General features: G+C 38.6%; 1 protein-coding gene and 1 long non-coding RNA gene across 2 annotated transcripts in view; one reads left to right on the plus strand and one right to left on the minus strand.

Annotated features, from left to right (window-relative positions):
- Lemd3 (LEM domain containing 3) overlaps window positions 1-19,284 on the minus strand; it is a 52,396-nt gene extending 33,112 nt beyond the window's left edge. Inside the window, exon 1 of the mRNA XM_048360238.1 lies at window positions 17,720-19,284. Coding sequence (XP_048216195.1) covers window positions 17,720-19,271 — 1,552 coding nt within the window. The 5' untranslated portion in view covers window positions 19,272-19,284. The remainder of the gene's footprint in view (window positions 1-17,719) is intronic.
- Window positions 1,682-27,915, plus strand: LOC125361665. Its single transcript, XR_007212976.1, has 3 exons — window positions 1,682-2,651; window positions 14,622-14,623; window positions 27,862-27,915. It is a non-coding gene; the product is annotated as an uncharacterized LOC125361665 (long non-coding RNA).

A 27,915-nucleotide genomic window follows, 5' to 3' on the forward strand; every position in this document is an offset into this window, starting at 1 on the left:
TAGGGGAGGAAGGGATACATAGGTAGAACACAGAGGATCCTTAGGACACTGTAACTACTATGAATGATGAATGAGACTACAATGGTGGAAAAATGTGTTAAAATTTGTCAAATGCTTAGAATGTACATATCTGGTAAGAGTGAACCTTAAGGTGACCTAAAGATTCTGGATGAAAATGATGTATCAATCCAGGTTCATCAATTTGAACAGCTGTACCACTGGTGAGGCATGTTGATAAGGGATAAAAGAGAAGTCATCCACATGTAGGGGTAGGGGACATAGTGGAAATCACTGTGCCTTCCACTCAGTTTAGTTGTAAAACTAAAAGTACTGCAAAAAAAAAAAGTTTTAAAATAAAAAAAATTATATCAGAGATCTGTGGAAGACCACTTCAAAATCTAGAAATATTCATTTAAAGGACCACAAACATGCCACACTAAAGCTACCAGCACAACCATGTTCACTGCAGCGTTATTTACCACAGTTAAAATATGGAACCAACCCAGATGTCCCTCAGTAGATGAATGAATCAAGAAAATGTGGTATATATACACAATGGAATTCTATGCTTCTGTATGAATGACATTGCTCCATTCGTAAGGAAATGGAAAGACTTGGGAAAAAAATCATACTAAGTGAAGTGAGCCAGACCCAAAGAAACATAGACTCTGGTTTCCCTCATTGGTAATAATTAGTGTATGTTTAGGACAGACCTAGCAGAGAATCACAATAGCTCAATGACCATGTACATATAATCATATAAGATGATGCTAAGCAAAATGAACTCCAAGACATGTAAACAAGTGGTTTTTTATTGTTGTTATTTTTAACGTACTATGTGAAATTATTTCTTTGCTTGAGTTTTTCTTCCCTGTAGTTTATCCCCTGTTGTCATTGTATTTGATTTTGGTACCCTGGGTATTGTATATATGTTTATCTGAATTAGGGAAGGGGAGAGGGGAACATCAAAACAGTGAGAGAAAGGATAAAAGGCAAACCAATGCAATAGCTATACATACAAGACAATATGTGGTAAACAAACTGTACAACTCAGGTGGGGGGAGGCACTGAGAAGGAGGGAAGGGAGAAAAACGAGGGAAGAAGTAACAAGTTTGACAAGAAATGTACTCACTCCCTTACATATGTAACTGTAGCCCCTATGTACATCATCTTGATAAGAAAATTTAATTTTAAAAAAGAAAGAAATATGTATCTACAAAGAGCAATTAAAAAACAATTTTTAAAGCAGCAGTTTACTACTGAACAAAAAAAATTCTTGAGGGAAGAGGTGACACTGTTCAAAAAGAAATGTACTGGGCTGGGGATATGGCCTAGTGGCAAGAGAGCTTGCCTCGTATACATGAGGCCCTGGGTTCGATTCCCCAGCACCACATATACAGAAAACGGCCAGAAGTGGCGCAGTGGCTCAAGTGGCAGAGTGCTAGCCTTGAGCAAAAGGAAGCCAGGGACAGTGCTCAGGCCCTGAGCCCAAGGCCCAGGACTGGCCAAAAAAAAAAAAAAAGAAATGTACTCATTACCTGAATTATGTAACTGTAACTCCTCTGTACATCACCTTTACAATTAAAATTTTTCTTAAATTCTTTTTTTTTTGTAGGTCAATTCTTCAAAAATAGAAAAGTGAAATGGAAAAGCTCCTCCTTTACCAAAAAAAAAAAAAAAATCAATATTATAGTGATATAAGGTTTTTTAGAAAGGCTGCACTAATACTTGTATTTCTAATACTCACATAATAATGCAAATAGGATTTAAAGTTGTTTACTAAAATAGGAAACAACATTAAAAATAGCCAAAATATATGTCCTAGTTTTCAAATGTTCACAGGTTAATTTCTACAATAACTTACTGAGTTGTATGGAATTTACCTACCAATGATTCATAACACTACTTTGATTTATATGAATAAAATATTCATGAATATAAATGAAATTGAAGTTGTCATTAAAAAAAAAAGATTTAGTCTAAGAGTTTTACACCACAAGAAAATAACAACTCACACTAAAATGGGAAATAAAAGTTAATGAGTTTCCTATCCTCTCCCACAAAGACATATCTCAGTGGCCAAAAAATCCAAGATTAAATAATTAGGCTGTTGCCTCCATCTAATTTTGCCAGCTAAAGATACCCCTGTTTATTCAGTGCTGAAATAAAAAAAAGTAATATAATGAACATAATTTAAAGCAAAAGAGTAGACTGCTTATTTAAATCATGAAGCTTTTTCTTACTCTACTATTTAATGTCCAAAAATCTTGGCAATCTGCAGTTCTCTTCTTAAAAACTATTTTCATACACATGTCACTTAAAGAATTATGCTACTACACGGTGACAAGTGAAGAGGAATCTAAAGACAAGACAACCTGCAAAGGTTAGACACAAACCTATAAATAATACCAAGCATCTGTGCAACTGCTAGTGTGGAACCCAGAGGAATTTATGCTAATGAAATACTGTAATTTATTAAACTTGATGACAGTTCACTGCTCTAAGAGACATTAAACAACTGTTACATACTAGAGACTATAACATTTCCTCAACGTTTACTTTATAATATTACAAGTGAAACTACATTACAACAAGGTCTCTTCTGAATGAATACTGCTTAAGGAGAATTAGGGAATACAAAAGTGATCTGGGTCCATTGTAAAGCCTACCTCTAGTTCAAAGCAATAAAGCAACTCAAATTTCCCATACAATTCAATACAATAAGTCTTTCACTTAGTAATGGTTGTGGTTTATGTTGATATGTTGGCAATCGAATCTCCTATACCACCCTACTAAGAGGTAAGACTTTTTAGAAGGTAATTAGGGCATTAGGACTGTCTTCATAACTGAATGACTGTGATTATCTTGGGAGTGGATTCTTCATCAGAGTAGGTTTAAGAACAAGTAAACCTTCTCTTGCTCTTTCATGTTCCTACTTGCTAGCTCGTCCACCTTCTGCTATGGAATATGCAGCAAGAAGGTCGTTCTTCAGATACAAACTCATTAATCTTTTACCTACTGGCAGTCACAATGGTAAGAAATCTCTTTTCTTCATAAAACAACTCAAGGTCCAAGTATTCTACTATAATATCAAACAGAGTCTAGAGCAATGATGTTCTAAATTACAATACATATGTTTAACATTTTAAATGATTATCACTAGTTTAGTTTTATGTTGCAGGAAGACATATAAAAACTAAAACAGAAGAAAAAATTCAGAAGAACAAAGAGATGAGTATGACTGAAAAAACTAAATGGTAATTTTCATCCCATTCATCAAATTTAGTAAGGACCAATGTTCTGACTTAAAAAAAGAAAAAGGGTGCCAGGCACCGAAGGCTTAAACCTGTAATCCTAGCTACTCGAGAGGCTGAAATCTGAGGATCACAGTTCAAAGTCAGCCTGGGCAGGAAAGTCTATGAAACTCTTATATCCAATCAACCACCAGAAAACCAGAAGTGGCACTGTGGTTCAAGTGGCAGAGCACTAGCCTTGAGCTGAAAAGCTCAGGGACAGCTTCCAGGCCCAGAGTTCAAGTCCTAGGCAGACCAAATAAAAAGGGGGGAGGGGAAACAGAGAAAGCAAATAAAGCAAAGTATAACCAAAACAAATATAAGAACTATATCTGAAGCTAAATAATTTCTATCATTGAATTTACAAGAAATGTTACATCATGAAAATGTTTATAAGTTACATCTATCTAGACTTTAGCTCTGGAAGGAAACAGATACAGATGAAAAGTCATTTAAGAAGCTTTACAGTATGTCATCATTAAGCCGAAAACAGTATTACTGAATAAAACAAGTTAAGCCATAATAACATATAGTAAACTGAATAAATAAGATTTTTCATTGCTGCATTGGTTATATCCAGAGCTTTGAGAGTAGAAAACATGCTTCACAAAAAACACAATGGGTTGAATAGATAGTACACAACAGACCATGTTAAGATTCTCATACAATGTCTACTGTTAGCTTCTATAAGCTCAATATGTTATACAGTTGGAGAATACAAGTAAGTATATGTGAATGAGTGCTTTAAAAAATGAGACATATAATCAATCTCTCACAACAAATCTATTTGGCTACTATAGCCAATAAAAACCTAAACTTAACATTGAGATAGGAAATAGCACTACTGTTAAAGCAAATAAGGAGGTTTTTAAAACTAAGACTGTCACTATAAGCAGTATTCCTCTATATGCAAACCAAAACCCAATTTTAAGTAAACAGCAAAATGAAACTTAAGCTTAACCAATTAGAACCTGCTAAATTCTAATTAGGGACCTTCCAAACCAAGCAAATGTAATTTCTTTTCCTTCTAATGTTCAAATATAAAAGCTCACAGCTCCTGCTTTGATAAGTGTGGAGCTCTCTGAATCTTTTCTGGTTCTGAGTGCTGATCAATAACTTAGTTATTTTGATAAAAGTTTTATGTGGTATATATCTATATATATGTATGTTTTGGTAAAAGTTATTTCTCCTTTTTTTCTGCACCCTTGTCTTGTATATAAGCTTATCTGATCCATTGAGGGGCAAGATAATCACAGAAACAGCAGGACATAGGGTGAACTAATTCAACAATGATACCCACTAGATATTATGTTAGAAATGAACTTTACAAGCTGCAGGAAAGGGGAGTGGGGAGTGGTAAGTGGGAGAAAATGAGGGAGAATAACAGTGTTTAAAAGAAATGTACTCATTTCCTTATGTACCTGTACCCCCCTTCCATCACCTTTTATATATATATATATATATTATGCTAGTCCTGGAGCTTGAACTCAAGGCCTGAGCACTGTGCCTGGCTTCTTTTTGCTCAAGGCTAGCACTCTGCCACTTGAGCCACAGTGCCACTTCTGGCCATTTTCTATATATGTGGTGCTGGGGAATCAAACCCAGGGCTTCATGTATACAAGGCAAGCACTCTTGCCACTAGGCCATATTCCCAGCCACAACTTATTTTTTTTTAAAAAGCAAGAAAACAATCCCATACACAACAGCTTCAATTAGAAGAAAGACCTCCCAAAGGGCTGGGAATATGGCCTAGTGGTAGTGTGCTTGCCTCCCTTACATGAAGCCCTGGGTTCAATTCCCCAGCACCACATATATGGAAAAAGCCGGAAGTGGCACTGTGGCTCAAGTAGCAGAGGGCCTAGCCTTGAGCAAGAAAGAAGCCAGGGACACTGCTCAGGGCCGGAGTCCAAGCCCCAGAACTGGCAAAAAAAACCTCCTAGACTCATGGATTGGTAGACTTATTATCATGAAAATGGTTGTACAACCAAAACCAATTCAATGCAATCCTCATCTAAGTCCAACTGAGGTCATTCTTTACAGAAATACAAACCTCAATCCTAAAATTCACATGGAAGCACAAAAGACCCCCAAGTAGCCAAATAATCTTGAGCAAAAATAGTCATGCTGCAGATATCACAATACCAGACTTCAAACTATACTAGAGTCACAGTAACAAAAATACCAGGATACTGGCACAAAAAGAGACATGAAGACCAATGGAATAGAAGACCCAAAAATGATTCCATGCAGCTACAACTATCTGGTTTTTGATAAAGGACTTCAAAACAAATGTTGGCAAAAAAGAAAAACAGCCTCTTCAACAATTACTCTTGGGAAAACTGCATATTCACACGCAGAAGACTGTACCACTGATTCACAGTGGATAAATGATCTTAACATAAGACATGAAATTTTAAAAACTACTATTAGCAATAATTTTTTTGAACAGGACTCCAAATTGTCCAGCAAATAAGAGCAAGGATTGACAAAAAAAGCATTTGCACAGGAAAGGAAATAGTCTCTAGACTGAGGACACAATCTAGAGAATGGGAGAAAAATTTTGGCAACTATACTTTTGACAAAGGATTAATAAACAATATATGGAGAGCTCAAAACACTAAACTCCCAACAAATCAATAGGCACTATTCACAACAGCCAAGATAATATGAATATCCCATATACCCTACAACTGATAATTGACATAAAAATGTATATATACAAAATGGAGTATTATTCTGTTATAAAGAATGAAATTAGCCAGTGCCAGTGGCTCATGCCTATAATCCTAGTTACTCAGGAGGCTGAGATTTGAAGATTGCAGTTCAAAGCCTGCTAAGGCGGGTAAATATGTGAGACTCATCTCCAATTAACCATCAGAAAACTCAAAGTGGAGCTGCAGCTCAAAGTGGTAGAGCACTAGCCTTGAGCAGGAGAGCTCAGGGACAGCATCCAGGCCTTGAATTAAAGCCCTATGTCGGAGTGGGAGGGGATGAAATTAAGTTATTTGCAGGTAAATATGTATAAGTAGTTATCATCATGTTAAAAATAAGCCAAGTTCAGGGCTGGGGATATAGCCTAGTGGCAAGAGTGCCTGCCTCGGATACACGAGGCCCTAGGTTCGATTCCCCAGCACCACATATACAGAAAACGGCCAGAAGCGGCGCTGTGGCTCAAGTGGTGGAGTGCTAGCCTTGAGCGGGAAGAAGCCAGGGACAGTGCTCAGGCCCTGAGTCCAAGGCCCAGGACTGGCCAAAAAAAAAAAAAAAAAAAAAAATAAGCCAAGTTCAGGAGAAAGGCCATATTTATTTCATATGTGGAAGCTAAACCTAAAAGCTAACCAAATACATGTGTCAGAGAGAGAGAGAGAGAGAGAGACAGAGACAGAGAGACAGAGAGACAAAGAGAGAGAAAGAGAACATGTTTGCAACTATGGAACTGTTTGAAGAACTGTTTGAAGTGTCTGTATATTTCTACTGAACAGCTCTGGTCTAACAAACCACATTATTGCTAAAGTTTCAGATGAAAATTTCATTATGTACTCTGTACAAACTTTTTTGTTCTTGTTATGTTTTGGCTTTTTTGTGTTTGCCAATACTCCAGCTTGAACTTGTACTCTTGCTCAGCTTTTTCACTCGAAGCTGGTACTCTACCACTTGAACCACACCTTCACTTCCAGCTTTTTCTGGTTAGTTGGAGATTAGTCTCTTGGATTTGTCTGCCCAGGCCGTTACTGAACCACAATTGTCAGACCTCAGCCTCCTGAAAAGCTAGGTATAAACCACAGATGCCCAGCTAAGTAAGAGAAAGTAACAAGCTTAATGCAGTTTAAATACCTTCTAGCTTAATGCAGTTTAAATACCTTCTAGTTTAAATACTCTGGTTCATTAAATCCATTTTAGTTTATACCTCCCAGTTTCTTGATTACCTCCACTTAACTACTGTTCATTCACAGAAACATATCTTACCTTTCCACCTTGATATTAAGAGCACTTTGTGCTATTTTATAAAATAGTGGAACAGTACATGACAAGCCTTTCTTTCCTACCAACTACAAGCATTATCTGTACACATTCTTAGGAAATGTTTTCTGTCTTAAATCTGTGCTGCATTTTGAAGTAAAATATCACAGCTCTGACTTTCCTATCAGCCAATCTACGTTCTGATGGTCAGCAAGGCTAAAATTCAGTTTCGAGTTCTGTTTTATTATCAATAATAGTAATATAGCTACACAAAGAGAAGTTTCTTTTCAGTTGTAGAAACATGAAGAACACTAATTAAGTAATATGAAAAAGCAACTTCTTTTTATCTGCTCAGTTTACAAGAAAGGTTTGAAAGTACTGATATGGACTACAAAATGAACCAGTTCTACTATAACTTATTAACCATACCAACATCACAAAGTCTGTACATGTATAGCTTAAATTATAACTATATCAGAACAATAATAACTTACAGTATTAAAAGTACAGAGCTAAGGGGGAGGAGAGAGGGGGGTGTGAGGGACAAGGTAACAAACAGTACAAGAAATGTATCCAATGCCTAACGTATAAAACTGTAACCTCTCTGTACATCAGTTTGATAAAAATTTGAAAAAACAAAAACAAAACAACAACAAAAAAAGTACAGGGCTGGGAATATGGCCTAGTGGCAAGCGTACTTGCCTCCTACACATGAAGCTCTCGGTTCGATTCCCCAGCACCACATATATGGAAGACGGCCAGAAGGGGCGCTGTGGCTCAGGTGGCAGAGTGCTAGCCTTGAGCGGGAAGAAGCCAGGGACAGTGCCCAGGCCCTGAGTCCAAGGCCCAGGACTGGCCAAAAAAAAAAAAGTACAGATTACATATAATTTCAAATTTCTTCAAAGCACTTATACAGAGAATACCATACTAGTTCTTTATAAAAAAAAAAAAAAAACAGACTGGAGTATCTCAATTAAAATTGTCTGATTTTATGTCAGGCATAGGTACCATGTGTTTGTAATCCTATCTACTTAGGAGGCTGAGATCTGAGAATCGTCAGCCCCAGCAAGAAAATCCGTAAGATTCTTTTTTCTTTTTTTTGGCCAGTCCTGGGGCTTGAACTCAGAGCCAAGTACTGTCCTTGAGCTGCTTTGGCTCACGGCTAGTGCTCTACCACTTGAGCCACACTTCCATCGTAAGATTCTTATCTCCAAGTAAGCCCCCCAAAAAAGACAGAAGTGGAGCTGTGACTCAAGTGGTAGAGCACTAGCCTTGAACAAAAAAACTCAGGGACAGCAAATTTCCAACCATTTCTTTTATGTATAGTATACATTGCAGTAACTTTACCAGAAGGCATACACAAATGTGCACAAATTTTTCACAAAATTCCAAACATTGCTGTATGATAATCAAACCCAAGCCTGAAGGTTAGTCACTGCATATTTAGGAAGAGAATACAAACTACAATCTGATGGATAGAGGAACAGTGAGTCTAAGTTAACTATCACTCCTATAATTCTAAAATATGACATTTTCTGGCACACAAAGTATTCAGCAAATAACTTAGTGAATGATAAGAAATTCAAGAATGTTGCTTCACAGGAACTAAATCAAACAGGAAGTTGTAACCCCATGGGAGATATCATTATAAACCCAGGAAGTCATTAAGAAAGATGACTTTAACCAAGGTTCTGAACAGAATATACAAGAAACTACATTCCCTCTCTTAATTAACTTTAGTGGCAATCTCTATACATAAGTTTTTGTGTGTATGTTTTTTCTTTTTGCCAGTCCCGGGGCTTGAACTCAGGGCCGGAGCACTGTCCTTGGCTTCATTTTGCTCAAGGCTAGCACGCTGCCACTTGAGCCACAGTGCCACTTCTGAGGAATCAAACCCAGAGCTTCATGTATAAGAGGCAAGCACTCTACCACTAGGCCATATTCCTAGCCCAAATAAGTTTTGAGAACTGTATTTTGGTGAATTCCTACAGAAGTACAATGTGTTTTCCAGGATTAGCCACAATCAACAAATTCACATATGTACATGGGCTTTCTAGCTGCAAAACAAAATTCATTTTCTGCTATGTGATACTTGTTCCTAAGGGATTTTTTTTTTTCTGTTCATGTCACATTCAGGTCAAGAGATTAAGTGATGATGCACATGTATCACTAAGTTCAGGACAAATGAGCTAAATCTTATTTCTAAACTTTAGCTAGCCACTTGATAGCAACACACTGCTCTAAAGAATTCACAAGTTTGTTGTTTTTTGTTGTTGTTGTTGTTTTGTTTTTGCCAGTCCTAGGGATTGAACTCAGGGCCTGGGCACTGTCCTTGAGCTCTTTCTGCTCAAGACTAGCACTCTACCACTTGAGCCACAGTGCCACTTCTGGCACTGTATATGGTACTGAGGAATAGAACCCAGAGCTTCGTGCATGCTAGGAAGCACTCTACCACTAGGCCAAACTCATGGACCACAATTTTTTAAATATAAATTTTCTTGTTTTGTTGGTCGTGGGGCTTAAACTTGGCCTGGGCATTGTCCTGAGCTTTTTTGTTCAAGGGTAGCACTCTACCACTTTGAGCCACAGCTCTACTTTACGTTTTTTTGAGTGGTTTATTGGAGATAAGAGTCTCACAGTCTTTTCCCAGGCTGGCTTAGAACCACAATCCTCAGATCTCAGTCTTCTGAGCAGCTAGGATTGCAGGCATGAGCCACTGGTGCCCAGCTTAAAATGTAAGTTTTAACTACAGAATATTAGATAATCAAATAATTAAGCCCAAATATTTTCTTCCTAGTCAACTCTTTGAAATTATTTTTACAACACTTAGTAAATATAAAGAATATTAAATAAGTTAAATGGCCCCTTTTTTTGTTTTGGTGCCATTTGTATGGTTCCGATTAAACAACAGAGTGTGATACGAACAAAATCCTAAGTAACCTCTCAACTATACTGCTTCTCGTTCACTTTAAATCTATGTTAGAAACAAATTCTGAATATAGTCAAAATCTAAAGTTACAACCTAATAATTGCTATAACAATTACCAGTTAATACTAGATGGTGTTCCCAAATTACATCCTCAAAAATTCAAGTGATATTAAACTGAGATCAGAATAGCAATACGGCAATTGAAAGATATTTTCACAGTTACTGCTACTGTTTATCACATAGTTTGAAGGAGATTTATAACAGTTTAAAGTGTACTTCTTTTAAAACTACGTGTGAACTAGGTTAAATATCTCTTTGTACTGGAGTTACCTATTTATATGAAATGTTTTTTCAGCTGCTAAATTTAATATAGAATAATTACAAACTAAGAAGAAACCATTTTAAAACTCTACAACTAAGTTGGGTGCCAGTGGCTCATGCCTATAATCCTAACTACTCAGGAGGCTGGATCATGGTTCAAAGCCAGCAAAGTTCCCAAAAGACTCTTATCTCCAATTAACCTCTCAAAAACCAGAAATGGAGCTGTGGCTCAATGCCGTAGAGTACTAGCTTTGAGCGAAAGAAATCAGGGACAACTCCCAGGACCTGAGTTCAAGCCCCATCACTGACAAAAAAACAAAACAAAACAAAACAAAAAACTACTACAACTTTGAGGAATCACAAAAGCACAAAATTTTAAAATGTTATTCTCTGGAATTACAGAATGCTTCATTCCATTAAAACAAATGTAAGTATAAAGGGAAAACACAGTCTTTTTTTGAAGAAAAAGAAAAAAGAATCAAATGAACGATATACTCAATCCTGGTATATTTACACACAGAAAAAGGCAATTTAGCATTGTGGCTAAAAGCTACTACCTGAGCTCCAATACTTTACATAAGTACTATCTACTTTATCCTAGGCAAGTTCCGTACTTCTCACTGTTTATCTCTAAAATGTGATAAGCACTATTGCTTGAGGATTAAATAATAGTTTAGCTCACTGCTATATGGTATTATACAAGGGTTAGCTATTATTATTTATTACTAGGTGCCACATATTGGACCTTATACGCATTATTTCATTAAGTCTCATTTAACTGCTTTACAGATGAAGATACTGAGGTTTACAATAACTAGCAAGTTATCTGTAGTTAAAAAAAAAAAAGCTAACAAGTAGAAGGGTCAGCAGTAGGTTCTCTATTCCAATATTTTTTCAAGCTAGGCTCCGTGGGCATCCCCAAATTTTCAATATGATGATTTCTAATTTTACTCTAGGAAAATTTTCCAAATGAAACTATTTTCATTAAGTAGATTAATTTCTTAAATCATCAAACTGGTATATGTGAACTTTTGGGGTTCACAGGACTATTCCTTACAGGTCTAGGATTTTTTTTTCTTAAAAAGTAATCAACTGGGGGCTCGGGATATAGCCTAGTGGCAAGAGTGCCTGCCTCGGATACACGAGGCCCTAGGTTCGATTCCCCAGCACCACATATACAGAAAACCGCCAGAAGTGGCGCTGTGGCTCAAGTGGCAGAGTGCTAGCCTTGAGCAGGAAGAAGCCAGGGAGTGCTCAGGCCCTGAGTCCAAGGCCCAGGACTGGCCAAAAAAAAAAAAAAAAAAAAGTAATCAACTGAAAATTACCAGCTTTTACTTCAAGAATGAGAAATCAATAATTACTTTTCGATTTTTTAAATACATGTTAATTTCATATACCAAATTCTAAATTTTTGTATAATTACTTGGAAAAGTAAAAATATTTTTAAAGCCATAAAAAATCAAACATCCCTATGTATCCTGTTAGATTTAAAACACATGTAAAAAAGAAATATTTAAATGGTATTCTAATATTGATTACATCAGCACTTATCTCTCATCTTCATGCAACCTGTGTTCCTATAATATACTACAGAATGTTCTCATTTTAATGACAATAAATATATCCTCAATAAAATCATCTCTATACTACCTTCCCCAAACCAGACCCTTCAACAGCTCCAATTCCTCTAAATGGTATCTCAATTCTGTCACCCAGTTTCAAGATCACAATAGACTCTGACTCTGAATACAGAAAACAAAGAGAATAGTTACCAACTACATTTTTTTCAGACAGATTTCATTCATTGATACTATTTTACCCTCCATTATAGACATCCTACAAGTTCTATACTACCAATGTTTATCATCACATTCCTTCACTCCACCTTCACAACTCCCATTATATACAGGACTTGTTCATTAAAAGACCAATTTGATAATGTGGGTTCTCTGCTTCAAATCCTCTGTGGATTACAACTGCTCAACCTACAGAATAAAGTCCAAATCTGGAACTCAGAGCTTTTGATCCTCTGATTGATTTCATTCTCTCTTTTTATAAAAATGTAGCACTCATCACATCATATACTATGTACTTCTTAACTATTTTCTGTGACTATTCTTAAGTGAAGACAGTTCTTAATGAATCTCCTTCTGCAGGAATGAGTTTCTTTTTCAATATCCTTAGCAGGTACAGAGTAGAAAACTAGTTGCTGAGTTAAAAAACGAGTTAATCACTGTATATGTACAACAGTTCCTCAGCATATGAAGAATTGATACCAAGGCACCAGAGGACACCAAAATCTGCAGATGCTGAAGTAAAATGGTTTATACCATGGCAAAATGGTATAGTATTTGCATATATACATTACTTGTAATACCTAACATAAATGCTACATAAGTAGTTGTTTTAAGCACAGATATACTCATAAATTGACACATTGAAAACCTTAGTATAACTATTTAAACAAAAAATAAATTTCTAAAAGAGAATAAACACCAAAATAAAGTTCTATAGAATAAAGATGTTTAAAACACAGGCAGATAGGAATATCAAAATTAAGACTACTGATGTAGAAGTTTGGAAAGAAGAATTACATGAAGGGAGTTGTCAAAACACTGAATGTACCAAAGGAATGTAGAAAGGAAACTAAGCAGTAACTGTGGAGATAGGTTATGGAAATGGTTGGTAAAGAAAGCTAAACCAGGACTGGGAATATGGCCTACTGGTAGAGTGCTTGCTTAGCATGCATGAAGCCCTTGGTTTGATTCCTCAGCACCACATATACAGAAAAAAAGCCAGAAGTGGTGCTGTGGGCTCAAGTGGTAGAGTGCTAGTCTTGAGCAAAAAGAAGCCAGGGACAGTGCTCAGGCCCTGAGTCCAAGCCTCAGGACTGGCAAAAAAGAAAGAAAGCTAAATCAGACAGTAAAGAGCTGGAAGAAAGGGCTGGGAATATGGCCTAGTGGCAAGAATGCTTGCCTCCTATACATGAAGCCCTGGGTTCAATTCTCCAGCACCACACGTATAGAAAAATGGCCAGAAATGGCGCTGTGGCTCAAGTGGCAGAGAGTTAGCCTTGGGCAAAGAGAAGCCAGGGACAGTGCTCAGGCCCTGAGTCCAAGCCCAGGACTGGCAAAAAAAAAAAAAAAAAAAAAAAGAGCTGGAAGAAAATACAATGAATGCTTTGGCTGACAAGAAGAGGAACAGAACAGAATGGAACAATTTTTGGATAGGAGAGACTTAAGCATTTTATACAATGAGAAAGAGACCTGTGGAGATAGATTTTTAAACTGTATCTTTGTACTTAACATTAGAACACAGAGAAATTGCTTATGATAAAAATGTTAAGAAAACAAGTTGCAGCTCAACTCTGGTGAGATCTAGAGGACTGTAGTTTGCTGCACTCCATCTCCAAAGTAACCAATATAAAGCAGGGCTGGGAGCTTAGCTCAAATGGAGACTGCCAGCTTACCAAACGTATGGCCCAGAATTCAAATTCCAGTATAACCAAAAAGGGAAGGGGAAGAAACAAGTTGTCTAATATGAATAGTACAATTCACATAAAATTCAGATTCCTTTTGATAGACCTCAAGGTCTTTAAGTCTATTATGATTTGGTTCATGCCAAACCTATGACTTTATTGCACACCATTCTTCTTCTCATTCACTATACCCCTAGGACACTGGCCATTCTCTTTTAGATCCTTCACCATGATAGTCTGTTACTGTATTTGCTGTTACATCTGCCAGAATGCTATTCTTTTCAATGGCTGTGTCAGGCAAGTCATTTATAACTCAGTTCAAATGTTACCTCCTCAGAGGTCTGCCAAAACTATGAAGACACTACATATCCCTCCACTTCTATCTTCTAGAACTATTAGTACCATTTCCTCTCACTAACAGAAATTCTTATGTTTGTCTAGACTCTTTTCTGTAACCTCTGAAAAAGACATTTCATCTTTGACACCACTACATATCGTTGTCTATTCCCTCTACTGCTTAAAATAGTTCTTATCACATAGTAGGCACCTGAAGGTGAAGGAAAATAGATATAAATGTATTTATAAGAGAAACAATAAGCAAGTTTTGAAAAGACCTAACATTTAAATTCACATATACCAGGAGTGTGAGAAATCAGGTAGAGGGGCATGTAGGTCCATAAATTTTTTGCTTCATCTCCATTCATATTTGCTACAAAAAGCATGAATTTTGTAACTGAAGAATAGTCTTTAAATAATGATCATATGAGCCTAAGATAATCTATTCTGCCTTTTTAAATCCTTTTGTGAGTTGTCATGATATGATTACCTGTGGGACAAACAACTTGATTACAGGTTGATCTCTGAGTTGTTTTGACAGGCCAAAGATAGAATGTTAAACCTTGAGTTTGTAAAGACATCAAAGATTATCTAATCTAATCCCCTAATTTTACAGATATAGAAACAAAGACTTAGTAGAAGTTAGCAAAATATTGGTAAAAAAATTTTTCAAAGAAAATGGTTAAGGTTTAAAAGACTCATCTATTATATGTCATGCACAATTTTAACAATAAAAGCTCACTAAACATAACCTACAATCTCCTCATAAAATTATTACTCAAAGCAAAACTATTTTCTTAAACATACTATTTGATAGATGAGTCCTATGGTTAAGCATAATAGGACAAACGGTTCAGAACACATAAATATAAGGAATGAAAATGATTCACTCTTGAAATCCTAGCACCGTTAGGCAACTAGACTAACTAATATAGGAGGCATTTTTTTCCATCAGGATACATAACTATTAAGTATAAAGTAAGTACTTTTTTTTTGGGTGCAGGGTCTGAATGTAACTTGGGTGTGGCCCCTGTGCAGTTTTGCTCTGCCACTTGAGCAAATTTTACTTTCAGCTTTTGGCAGTTAAATGAAGATAAAAGTCTCATGGACATTCCTGCTTGGGCTGGCTTCAAACCACAATCCTCAGATCTCAGCCTCCTGAGTAATTGGGATCACGAGCATAAACCACCAGTACCTGGCAGGTTATCACTATTCTCGGATTCCAACTTCTGCACCTATCTCTACAATATGTATTTGATGGAGTCAATGCAGACCAAGCATTAAATAGGTAAGAAATGTACTACTAAAATTCAGTTACAGACAATACAAGTATTTCACTACACTGTAGTTTAGTAGTATTTCATCTCAGCTTCTCAATTATATCTACCTAGTTTTAATAAACAACCTCTATGACAGCAGATATTATTGTTCCTATTTATCATATAAAAATGAAGCTCAGAGAGTAAGGATCATAGTCCAAGAACCTCCATCTTCTTAACCTATGAGCCACTGTTTCTTCCAAATATCCCTACCTAACATTTACCATAACAAACATTTTATTATGTTTCCATATGGATGTCAGAGGAGTACCAAAAATCAAGGTATTCCTATCCTGTTCTACTTAAAATTTTACTTCATAACAAAATATTAGCCATTTACCTTAATAGCGATTAAAAAATGAGTCACACTGAGAATTTACTCATTGTTAATTCTATATAAAGTCCTACCAAATGCTCAATTATTTTTAGTAAAGTATCTTTTTCTAGAAAGCACTCTACAAATGATACACTGGAGTGCTAATTAGCTTTATCACTAGAAAAAAATTTCTGAAACTAAATCTTCAATTGGAGGTATATTTCCTAACTTACTTGAGTCTCAGCATCCTTGTCCAAAACTTGAGACTAAAACCATCTGTGTCTGTGAGTTAAAACTAAATGAGACAATGTATGCACTTAGATCACAGAAAATGAACAGATGTAGTTTTTAGAGAAACAAAGAGAAGCAGCTAGGTACTGCTGATAGGTAATGTCATTTAGTGGATGTGAACTTTACTTGTTGTATTGCCCTTATTTCTTCCCTCACAAATATCTGAACAGGACACATCACCCTTGTTCTCAGGGAACCAATTAAAGTTAAGAGCTAGATTTCACTGTGCTTTTAACTCCTGTAACTGAGCAACATTGTAAGAATCTATCATGTAACTATCTTGGAATTGGTTATAGCTAATCCAAGCTTACATGATTTTGCATCTTTCACTCTATTCTGTAATAAAATTTATAAGAAGCCAATTTTACAAAAATCATGATTTTACAAATCATGAATGGTGAATTCACATTAGGAGAAAACAGCAGCAAATCTTCAGAGGAAAGGAGGAAAAGGAACTAAAACCAAGAGACAATTATTCAGTAATTTATTGTACACTAATTCACTTTCTTTCCATTGTCATAAGCATAAAATTAGTATTAGCATTGTTATAGATTAGGAAAGTTCCAACCACACTAACCTACAGAAGGATTCTTGCTTAATTCAAAGTCTTTCCCCTTGTAATCACTGCCAGTTTCTCTTCAAGGCCATTTGTATTTCCTCTCTCTCTCTCTCTCTCATCAGATAGTACATTCTTCTGATCATCCAATCTAAATCTAAAGTCGAGCACACCAATTACTCCACTGTTATTTCCTTCACAGAACACAAGATGGTCTATATTTGTGTTTAAAGACATAATTTAACTTTCGACAGCTATGCTAACTTAATGACTGAATGAGTATCCCTGTTTGCAGTCACTTAGCAGGCAAACTGTAGGGGCCCCGAAACTGCCCAACTAAATCTGACTAGAAGTTCCTGTATTGCAATACACAACATTTTTTTTTTTAATATGGAAGGAAGGTGCTTTGGATGGGAAACCAATCAAGGCAACACCTTGCTATTTTTCTACTCTCTAATCACAGAATTACTTATACATATACTGCATTCCACAAAGTATTTAACCTGAACTTTAGGAGACAGTACATTGCCTTTTAGAAATCCTACCACAATCTGCAGGGGGGCGGGGGGAGTCTGCATTTGTAATGCTGCTTGACAATGTGTAATGTTTCAAGTCATGAATAACTGGCATCAGCAGTTATTTAAGCCTAAAAGAAAATGAACTCATACACGTACACGCAAATGCCTCCTGTAACAGCCTAGTAACATTTTGTTCTTTTGAATTTCACAATACATCATGCAGAAATACTTGAGATATATTCTAATAATGTTAATACTGTTCCTTCTTAAAGGAAGATGACACATGCATTGCTGTAACGGTGTTAACTGCGTTCTTGCAGGTAAAGGTGACCACATGTAAAATGGCTGAGTGCACTAATGCAAAGTTCCTTGGTTACCTGACCCACTGGGTTCAATACTTACTGAGTCCTCCATCCTCGGATACTCCTGTCCCTCTCATTCCTAGGTAAGTCAGTCCCAATATTAGGAAAAATAAGCAGGCAGCAGTTAGGAGAAACATGGACAAGTAGTGAGCACTGAAACTCCCTGTGAGGGACACCTCCTCGCGTTTAAACTGCTGCAGAAGTTCCTCTTCGGGTTCGGAAAGCTTGGGTTTGCTGTATGTGTTTTTCAGGTAGGTATGATTGGAGCCCGTATGATTGGCGTGATTGATCCTGAGTGACGCAGGGGCGGCCACAGTGGAACTGGGAGGGAGGCTGTTGGGGTAAATCCTGGGGGAGTCCATGCTGAAGGCCCCACTGCTGATATGGTTATTGGTTTTAAGAGAGCCTGTGGATGCATCCAAGGTGGAGTCCGGGTCAAGATGTGGAGAGGGCAGGGTCGGGGCCAGCTTCTTAGCGCCAACGCGGTACCGAGGAAGGGGGCTGGAGTCCACTTGATCGCAGCCACCTCCTCCTCCGCCACCACCTCCCGCCTCCACTGCCGCCTCGTCGAGGTTGCGGCTCCTGTCTAGACTCCCGACAGCCGCCGCCCTGTCATTCATCGCCAGTCCTCCCCCTCCCTGAGCTGAGGTCTCCAGCCGGCTGCCGGTAGATTTAGCATTTAGCGGGGAGAGAGGCTTACTATGGCTCCTGCGGGGCCGATGCCGGGAAAGGGAGTCGTCCTTTAATAATACCTGTCGGGCAGCAGACACGTCGTCACCCTCCTCTTCCTCCGTGTCCGAATAGTTTTCCCGACAGCAGTAAGGGAGAAGCCGGTTGCCGTTCACGGCTCGGCCCGCCCAGAGTGGCTCCTCGGCCTCAGGGTCCCCCTTCTCCTCGCGGTCATCCCCGTCTTCCTCCACGTCCTCCCCGGCGCCGTCTTTCCCCGATGGGGTCTGCGGATCCGGACCCGCAGGCCTCCGGGTCCCCCACCACGAATGGGGCTTCCTGCGCTCGGCAGGGATGGGGTTCGTCAGCTCGCCGGCAGCCAGGGAAACCGGCGGCGCTTTGAGCCCGCGGTACTGGAGTGCAGCCCGATCCCTCCGGCCAGCCCCGCTCCCGCTCCCGCTGCCGGCCTGATCCCGGGGACTGGCCTCCGCGTCCGACTCGTCCGAGCTGAAGCCCAGCAGCACTTTGCTGCCAGCCGCGGGGGCGGCCGCCGCACCGCCGGGCCCGGCCACGGGGCTCTCCGGGCCCGAGGCCGACAACCGGCCCAGACCCCCAGAGGTCCGCAGGTAGGAGAGATCGCCCGCCACCGGCCGGATCCCCATACCCACGGCCGCCGCCGGACCCGCCGCTGCGACCGTGGCGGCCGCCGTGTTATTGTTATTACTGTTCCGCGTCTTGTGGCCGCGGCCCCCGGACCGGTGTTGTTGCTGCTGTTCCTCCTCTCGAAGCTTCTTCAGCTTCTTGAGGTAGACCGGCCGTGTGCTCTCCGTCACGGGACCGGGAGACAAGCCGTAACGACGGAGTTGAGAGAAAAGCTCCTCGTCTGAGAGCTGCTGAGGCGCCGAAGCCGCTGCTGCCGCCGCCATTTTCTCTCCAGGGTGTTTTACAAGCTCCGCGCTACCGGAAGTGACGCGCCGCCCTAGACCCTGAACTAGACCCGGCTGCGTCGCCCGCCCAGCGCCGCGGGCGTCTCGGCCAATGGGAGGCGCCGGACCCGCTCACCTGAGCGGGAAGCGGCCACCTGAGCGGCGCGCGCCGCCCGCCGATCCTCTCGCGCCGCGATCTGGCCGGGCGCTCACCTCGGATCGCCCGCGCGCCTTCGAGGCTGCGGGCCGTCTGCTTCGGTTGCCGCTCTGGAACAGCCAGCCATTCATCCATCCACGGGAGCCGTCCACACCTTGACCTCTTCTTCCCAGGCTTCTGCCACCGGGCAGCGACCAGTGGAAAAAGAAAAATCTGCCTTCGGAGTCGATGGCGTTCGTTTCCAGATTCCTGCTGGTGTGGGAAGCCCAGAGATGAAAAAAATCTTTGAGAGCCACACCAGATGGGTGATTTTGTTGTCTGACTCTTGGTTCCCCTTTCAATTTTAGATCAGCTTGACTTAAAAAAAATAATAAAAGCAGTGATGTTGGCTGCTTTTTCTTACTTTGCAAAAAGATAGGGGATAGGTCTGTCACAATACAATTTTCAACACTACTAGCTCTTCACCCACTAGTTGGTTATTAAGTTATTAACGGTTTTCCTTTTCGAAAAAAACGGGATGACCTCACAAGGTCATCATTTTAAGAAATGAAAGCCTTCATCAGCCTCATTTTATGACAGAAAAATACACCCATCCTATTAATTTCCGTTAACACCTCTTTAACAATAGTTGCTTAGTTATTAACTAAAATACTTTATTTGCTCATGCATTAGTTGATTTTATTATCTCTTTAAATGGTTGGCTTCCTGCACAGAGGAACCTTTGGTTTTATTCACAGCACTTGTAGAAACTCTACAAACATTTGTTAAATGAGTAAATGAATTGTAAATTATAAGAGTATGAGGTGGATATTTTGACATAGGAACTGTGCCTGATTAGGTGGATAAACTTCCACATAGTAAAAAAAAAAAAAAAAAGGCATTAGGATCTGGACATTCTAAGGAATCGGAGAGGTAAAGACGGGTTCTCTTTTCTCTGAGACTGGCAGAAAGTCCTTCGCACATCTTGAATCTTAGCAGCCGTAAGTCAGCACCTATCAAAATATCTGAAAGAGCTGGGTGATGGTGACCCATACCTATAATCCTAGCTACTCAGGAGCCTGCGACCTGAGGATCATGGTTCAAACCTAGCCTGTGCAGCAAAGTCCATGAAACTCTTATTTCCAACTAGCCACCAGGAAACCAAAAGTGGTGCTATGGCCCAAAGTGGTAGAGCAGTAGCCTTGAGCAAAAGTGTGCAGAGGAAGCACCCAAATCCTATGTTCAAGCCCCAAGACAGGCAATTTTTTTGAATGTTACAATATTTTTGCCAGAATTACTTTATCTTATTCTACTATATACATTTGTTCAGGAAAGTGTTAGCCAAATGCATAAATACTAGCTTTTCAACATCCTAATACAACAGCAGAAAAATACTTAGCCTCAAATTTTGACTTCTACCAAATCATGCCATGTCCTCAAAAAACTTTCATATTCAGACTAAAAATTACAAACATCTTGAAACAATGACATAAGCAGTTATGAAAATGATTGGCATAATGTTATAGTTGTGATTATGATAATGACACAAAATTTAGTGCCCTAGCTATCTGGGTAGGAAATCAAATTATTACAAATTGGTTGGACCTATGCAAAATTGTTAAGCTGAGAGCTCTGAAGATAGGGACACTGTCCTGTGTCTTTTGTTCTTACTTCAACATTTATTTCACATTTTTTGGCTCTTCAGGTAGGAACCATAAAGGTCTATCTATTCAGCCTTGATTTTCATGAACCTTTAAATGTCTTCCACCAGTGATTGTTGGGTTACTTATATCTCTGTCTAAACTGAGCAAATCAGTCTTTTTCAGTCCTCATTTCTATATATACAAAATACCTTCCTCAGAAGGCTTTTAAGAATTAAATGAGACTAGGTTCACATATACTTAGCACCAAGCATTGCCTGTATTTTGGTAGCATGACTCCAATACAGAGCATAAAATGCTACTAGCACAGAGAAATAATAGTGCTCAAACTTTTCCCCAAATAGTAATCATACATAAGAGTTAATAAAATCAAGGTTCTGGTAAACGCAGTTCTTGGTTATTTCAAACATTTAGAGTTTCACAAGATTTGGAGTGAACTAAGAATGAATGATCTCCAAGTTATGTGCCTTAGGGCAAATCTTTGGCTCTCAATTTAAGAACCTCGACTTATTCCTTTAAAAAAAATGTAGACAGGCTGGGAATGTGGCTTACTGGTGGAGTGCTTGCCTAGCATGCATGAAGCCCTGGGTTTGATTCCTTAGTACTACATACACAGAAAAAGCCACAAGTGGTGCTGTGGCTTAAATCACCATTTAAGTGCCAGCCTTGAGCAAAAGAAGCTCAGGGACAATGCCCAGGCCCTGGGTTCAAGCCAGGACTGGCAAAATAAAAAAGTGACAATATTCTCTATTTGGGAAACAATTCGTATTTATGATAAATTTGGTGTGTGAAAATGACATTCAAGAGGGAAGGAGGGAAGAAGGTGATGGAGCAAAGGAGAGTAGAGAGGGAGGCAGGCAGGCTTGTCAATGGCTTACTAGGCTGCCATCCATACCTTTACTTGAAACTAACAACATGGAGAAAGGTGGAGGGGACCTACTCAGAAAACCTGTCCATGGTGAGAGGTCCTAAGATCAAACCCCAGTATAAAAGGAAACAGTGTAACCTGGTTGGATTCCTAGCCTCTTGCTAGCATTTCTCAATGGTCAATATCCCTTAATGCCCTGACAAAATGCCATCAACACTTGGCAAAGTGGCTCATGCCTGCAATCCTAGCTAGCCAAAATGCTGAGATCTGGAATATTGAGGTTCAAAGTCAGCCTAGGTAGAAACATCTCCAATTAAGCAGCAAAATTCTGGACTGGAAATGTGGCTCAAGTGATACAACTCCCACAAGAAAGCCCAAGATCAGCATGAGTTCCTGAATTCAAACATTATTACTCACACACACATACACACACACACACACACACACACACACACAGAGCAGCAGCAGCCAAGCCCTTATAAAAACTATTTTAAAAAAAAGTGGCATTCAAGTAGGTTGCTTACATGTTAAATGTTATTGCCACCTGTTAGGAACAATATTAACTACATTATATAAGTATACAAGAACATTTGTATACATGATTTCATTTGGTCTACAAAAATAACCTTTATCTCTGAAGATATTGAGAGCATGATGAATGGGGTAAACTATCTGGGTATGAAATTCCCCTTAGCACTTGGAAAAAGTTATACTAAGTGAAGTGAGCCAGACCCAAAGAAACATGGACTCTATGGCCTCCCTTATTGGGAATAATTAGTACAGGTTTAAGCAAGCCATAGCAGAGCATCACAAGGCCCAATAGCTATACCCTTATGAACACATAAGATGATGCTAAGTGAAATGAACTCCATGTTATGGAAACAATTGTTATATCACAGTTGTAACTACTTTCAACGTCCTATGTGTATGTGTAGTTTCTATTATTGAGGATGTTCTTGTATCACCTTCCTATGGTTGTACCTACACTATCTCTGTAATCTTATCTGAGTATATTGGAAACCGTGTTTACTGGTATTGGAAGTAGGAAATTCAAAGGGAATACCAAATTTGAGAGACACAGGGTAAAAAAAAAAAAGAAATAACTACAAAAGCAATACTTGCAAAACTGTTTGGTGTAAGTGAACTGAACACCTCGGGGGGGGGCGGGGAGGGAAAGGGGGGAGGGAGGGGGGCATGAGGGACAAGGTAACAAACAGTACAAGAAATGTATCCAATGCCTAACGTATGAAACTGTAACCTCTCTGTACATCAGTTTGATAATAAAAATTTGAAAAAAAAAGAAATTCCCCTTAGCTTGAGTGTATAAACAGACATTTCTGACATTCTTCTCATTTGCTAATGACTCTTACTCCTTTCAGATTGGGTAATTTAAGGCATACCTAACAGGGATTGTAATCTCACCTAGGTTCCAAATATTTGACTGAGGAAACCTCTATCTAGTTCCAAAATGTTTTCTCCATTAAAACCATCACTCTGTATTTACCCCTCCCTCTAACCCCAACAACCACCTATCTAGTTCTTGTCTATGTGAATTTAACTGCTATTCGTATTTCATATAAATAGAATTGAACATTATATGACCTTTGCTTTATGGCTTCTTTCACTTAGCATGTTTTCAAGATTATTCCATGGTATAATGTATATCAGTGCCATATTCTCATGACTTTATAATATTTCAGTGTATGTATGTATTATATTGGCTTGCTTTTATTTTTGGTTGCTATGAGTAATGCTGTTGTGAACAATAATATACAAGTATCTGTTTGAATACTTATTTTTAATAATTTTGGGTATGTACTTCAGAGTAAAGCAACAGATTATAAGTCTATCTTGAATTTTATGAGAAATTACAAAACCTTATGTTTTTTTTTAAGATAAAAATTAGCTAAGCACGTGCTGACTTGTCCCAGCACCTAGAGCTTTTAAATAAGGAAATCAAAACTTAGTTAGAAGGCATTTCTTAGAACTGCAAAGGTTTGAATATGGTGTATTTCCACCCAAACTTATGCTAAGGCTCAATTCTGCAATATAGAAGTATTAGAGGAAGGTATAGTGAGAGGTGTTTGGGTCTACCCAGAGCCCTTATGACACATTAATGTCCTCTCCTGGAAATGAGTTCTTACCATGGATTAGTTACCTAGAAAGGATATTATAAAAAAGTATAGCTACCACTCTTGTTTATCTTCTATATGTGCTTTCTTGCTCTTGGTTTTTTTCTACCATTTATGGAGTACTGGGAGTTAAATAAGTCTCCTTTCTTTATAAATTTCCCAGACTCCAGTCTTCTGATATAAGAACAGAAAATAGACTATAATACTTGCAGCATTTCCCCCTTTTGAGATTATCGCTAAAACGTTCAGATTTGAATTTGTGACACAGTCCTAGCAAGTATTTCACACACACACACACACACACACACACACACACACACTTTTGATTGCTGTCCTGGGGCTTCAACTCAGAGTCTGAGCACTGTGCCTGAGCTTTTTGTGCTCAAGGCTAGTGCTCTACCATTTGAGCCACAGTTAGACTTCTGGGACTTTTGGTTCTTACTTGTAGGTTAGAGTCTCATAGACTTCCCTGCCCAGGGTGGCTTCAAACCATGATCTTCATACCTCAGCCTCTGGAGTAGCTAGGATTACAGGTGTGAGCCAGCTGTACCCAGCTATACATACATTTTAATATAGTATTGATGGCTGGATCCAGAGCAATATGTTAGGTTAGTGTTTTAGTACTTGATACAAACCCCTAGTACTTTAGTTGTGTTTTGGTTTTGAGACAGTCTTATTATTTTTTCCAGTCTGGTATTAAAGTCTTCCTTCTTCTGCTTCTGCCCCCCCCCCCCAAGTAGCTGAGTTAGCAGTCATGCATCCCCACACATGGTTCATATATTTTGTAACTTAAATCATTGCTAGATCCATCTAAATGCCCAACTTTATTTTCATGTGCCTTGCTTTAAAAAATTACTATGCTGTCTTCTTCTTAGGATATTAATTTTTTAGCTGTCTTAAAGTTAAAACCTGCACATGCCCCTTAACCCACCAGAACCCTGACCAAGGCAATAACTGAGACTGAATTGTGGAATTGAGGTTTGGAGTACCAGGGCAACTGGTACTCAGGGGATCCTGGGCCTTCCTCCAGCTTCAGATCTCAAGGTTCCATTCACCAAGGTTTTTATTGGTTTCATATAGGGATGTATGTGCAGAAAGTAAAATATAAACATTATCACATGGCTGGGAATGTGGCCTGGTGGTAGAGTGCTTGCCTAGCATGCATGAAGCCCTGGGTTCCATTCCTCAATACCACATAAACAGAAAAAGCCAAAAGTGGCACTGTAACTCAAGTGGTACAGTGCTAGTTTTCAGCAAAAGAAGCTCAGGGACAGTGCCCTGGCCCTGAGTTCAAGCCCCAGGACTAGAACACACACACACACACACACACACACACACACACACACACACACATACACACACACATATCAACAGGTGACAATATTTTGTATACAAGTGGTAGAGGACATACTTATATTAGGAATGAAAGCTAAATGGTAAACAGTTTACAATTTGCATAAACCTTAGTCTACCTCCAGGATCTCAGGAAGTTTAGAGTAGAACTAGCCCATACCCACACTAGAAATCTCAATTCCTGTTAAGCCTGGACTGATTGACCTTTCCTTGAAACTGGAGAGAAGGTCTTCCAAACTCACAATCCTTTTGGGTCTCAAGGCTCAGCTTTTCGTGCTCTCACAATTCAGATTTTTGGGCTTTTGCATTAAATTAATTGTATTATGGTAAAATTGCCTCTGACAATCTAATGAGTATGTTTTGTGGGTCTTCAGCTTTGAAGAAGTTGAAGGTTACCTGACTTTACTCACACAGTCAGATAATTCTTAAGTCACATAATAATATATGTAAAAAAATAAACCCAGTTACCGCTTTTCTACACCCTAAAGAGTAATAGGGTATGGAAAAGAACAAAATCATTTTCATTTTACCTGTTTCTTCACCTTGTTGCTACACATATCAATTGGAAAGAAAACTCATAAACATAAATCTGATATATCACTTAACTTTGTAGCAGATCAAAGAAGTGGCATAATATTATGTTGATGTTATCACTTAAGTTCTCTTAGAGTGCCTTAAGGATCTGTTCACTAGTTTGTTTTTCTTAAATCAACACTTCTAAGGAAGAAGCCAGAATAAACAGACTGAAAATACAACATGGTCTTGAAAAATGTTGGACTAAATTCTTATCCCATGTTACTGTGAGAACTAGTCAAGAAAGTTTTTAGTGAGAGCATCTGTTTTATTTTTCTATATATAACTCAAACAGGTGAGGACCAATCACAGTAAGCAAGTAAACAACAGACTATGCCATGATGGTTAATTATATTCTACTCTATGCAGTGAGCAGAATGGCTTAAATCATTTGCTGAAAGTTATGGAGACTATTACACATTAACATCTGATGGACAAGACTCTCAAAGTTGGCAGGAATAAGTGCAGTTCCTGATTGTACAGCTAGTTATGTATAGTAATACCTTTTTTAAACCTTTATAATGCCTCCTAGTTTACAAAAACATTCCATAAGCTCATTTGCATTTCACACCCACCCTACCAGGAAAGTGTTATTATCCTAACTCTATGGATGCCCAAACTAAAGATCTTTCAAAACATTTCTGCCACTTGTCCTTTGTGAAAAGTAATAAGGACTGAAATCCCAAACTGCTCCTCCATTGTCTCACCCTAAGTTTATGGTTCATTCTAGCTCATCTTGCTCTCCCAAGTGAGTAGATTGCATAGCACAGGGTGAATCATCCAATCTTTAAAACACTTTTACCCTCTTCATCTCTTGCATGTGGGAGTAAAGCCATGAAACTTTGTGAAAACACTTTCTTGCAGTTATTATTGTATATATTATTTTGGGTATTTGGGTACTTACCTTATTTGTGCCTCTAAATTCTATATTCCTTAGGGTCTGTGTCTTTATGTGATTTTCATCCTTTCCAACTATGTATTTATTGTCCTAATCACAGTAGATAATCAATACAAATGCATTGAAAGAATTAGAAAGATACTATATGCTACTGTGTGACATTAAGACTTTTGGGCAACATATTAGGATAGGAGTCTAGAAATTGAGTGTGAAGTATAAGTATACACAGAGGATTTTAGCTCCATCTGCTCTAGATATAATTTAAAAGGAAAAGGTAATTTGCTTTCTCCTTTAGTTGTTGATTAACATAATTGTACAAAAATGAATTGCACTATTCATAGTAGCATTACTTGTTCAAAGTAATGGATTTTATTATGACATTTCATGCAGGCATATTATCTACTTTGGTTATATTTATCCCTCCATTGCCCTCTTTTGTTATTCCCTCTCTATTCCCTGAACCCCTTCCTATACCCAAGTAGTACCCGTTTTACTTTCATGGTTTTGTCTTTTATTTGATCTAGATTCCACATAGTAAGAAAACATAATGACATTTGTTTTTCTAAGTGTGGCTTATTTTGCTTAACATGATGATTAAGCAAATGACAATTTCATTCTTTAATGCTGAAAAATGTATATTACATTTTCTTTATTCATTTGTTGTGGGCACATAGGATAGTTACATGAATTGACTATGTGAATGTGCCCTCAATAACATGCAGGTATCTCTATTATGCATTGACATATATCTTCTGATATATACCCAGCAATGGCATAGCTGAATCATACATATTCTCACTTTTCATGTTTTTAAGGCAACTCCATACTGATGTCCATAGTGGCTGGATTAACAGTATATAAAAATTCTTTTGCAGGCTGGGAATGTGGCCAAGTGGCAAGAGTGCTTGCCTCATAAACATGAAGCCCTGTGTTCAATTCCCCAGCACCACATATATAGAAAACGGCCAGGGCTGGGGATATGGCCTAGTGGCAAGAGTGCTTGCCTTGTATACATGAAGCCCT

Source organism: Perognathus longimembris, chromosome 1 (genome assembly GCF_023159225.1).
Source record: "Perognathus longimembris pacificus isolate PPM17 chromosome 1, ASM2315922v1, whole genome shotgun sequence".
Taxonomy (NCBI): domain Eukaryota; kingdom Metazoa; phylum Chordata; class Mammalia; order Rodentia; family Heteromyidae; genus Perognathus; species Perognathus longimembris.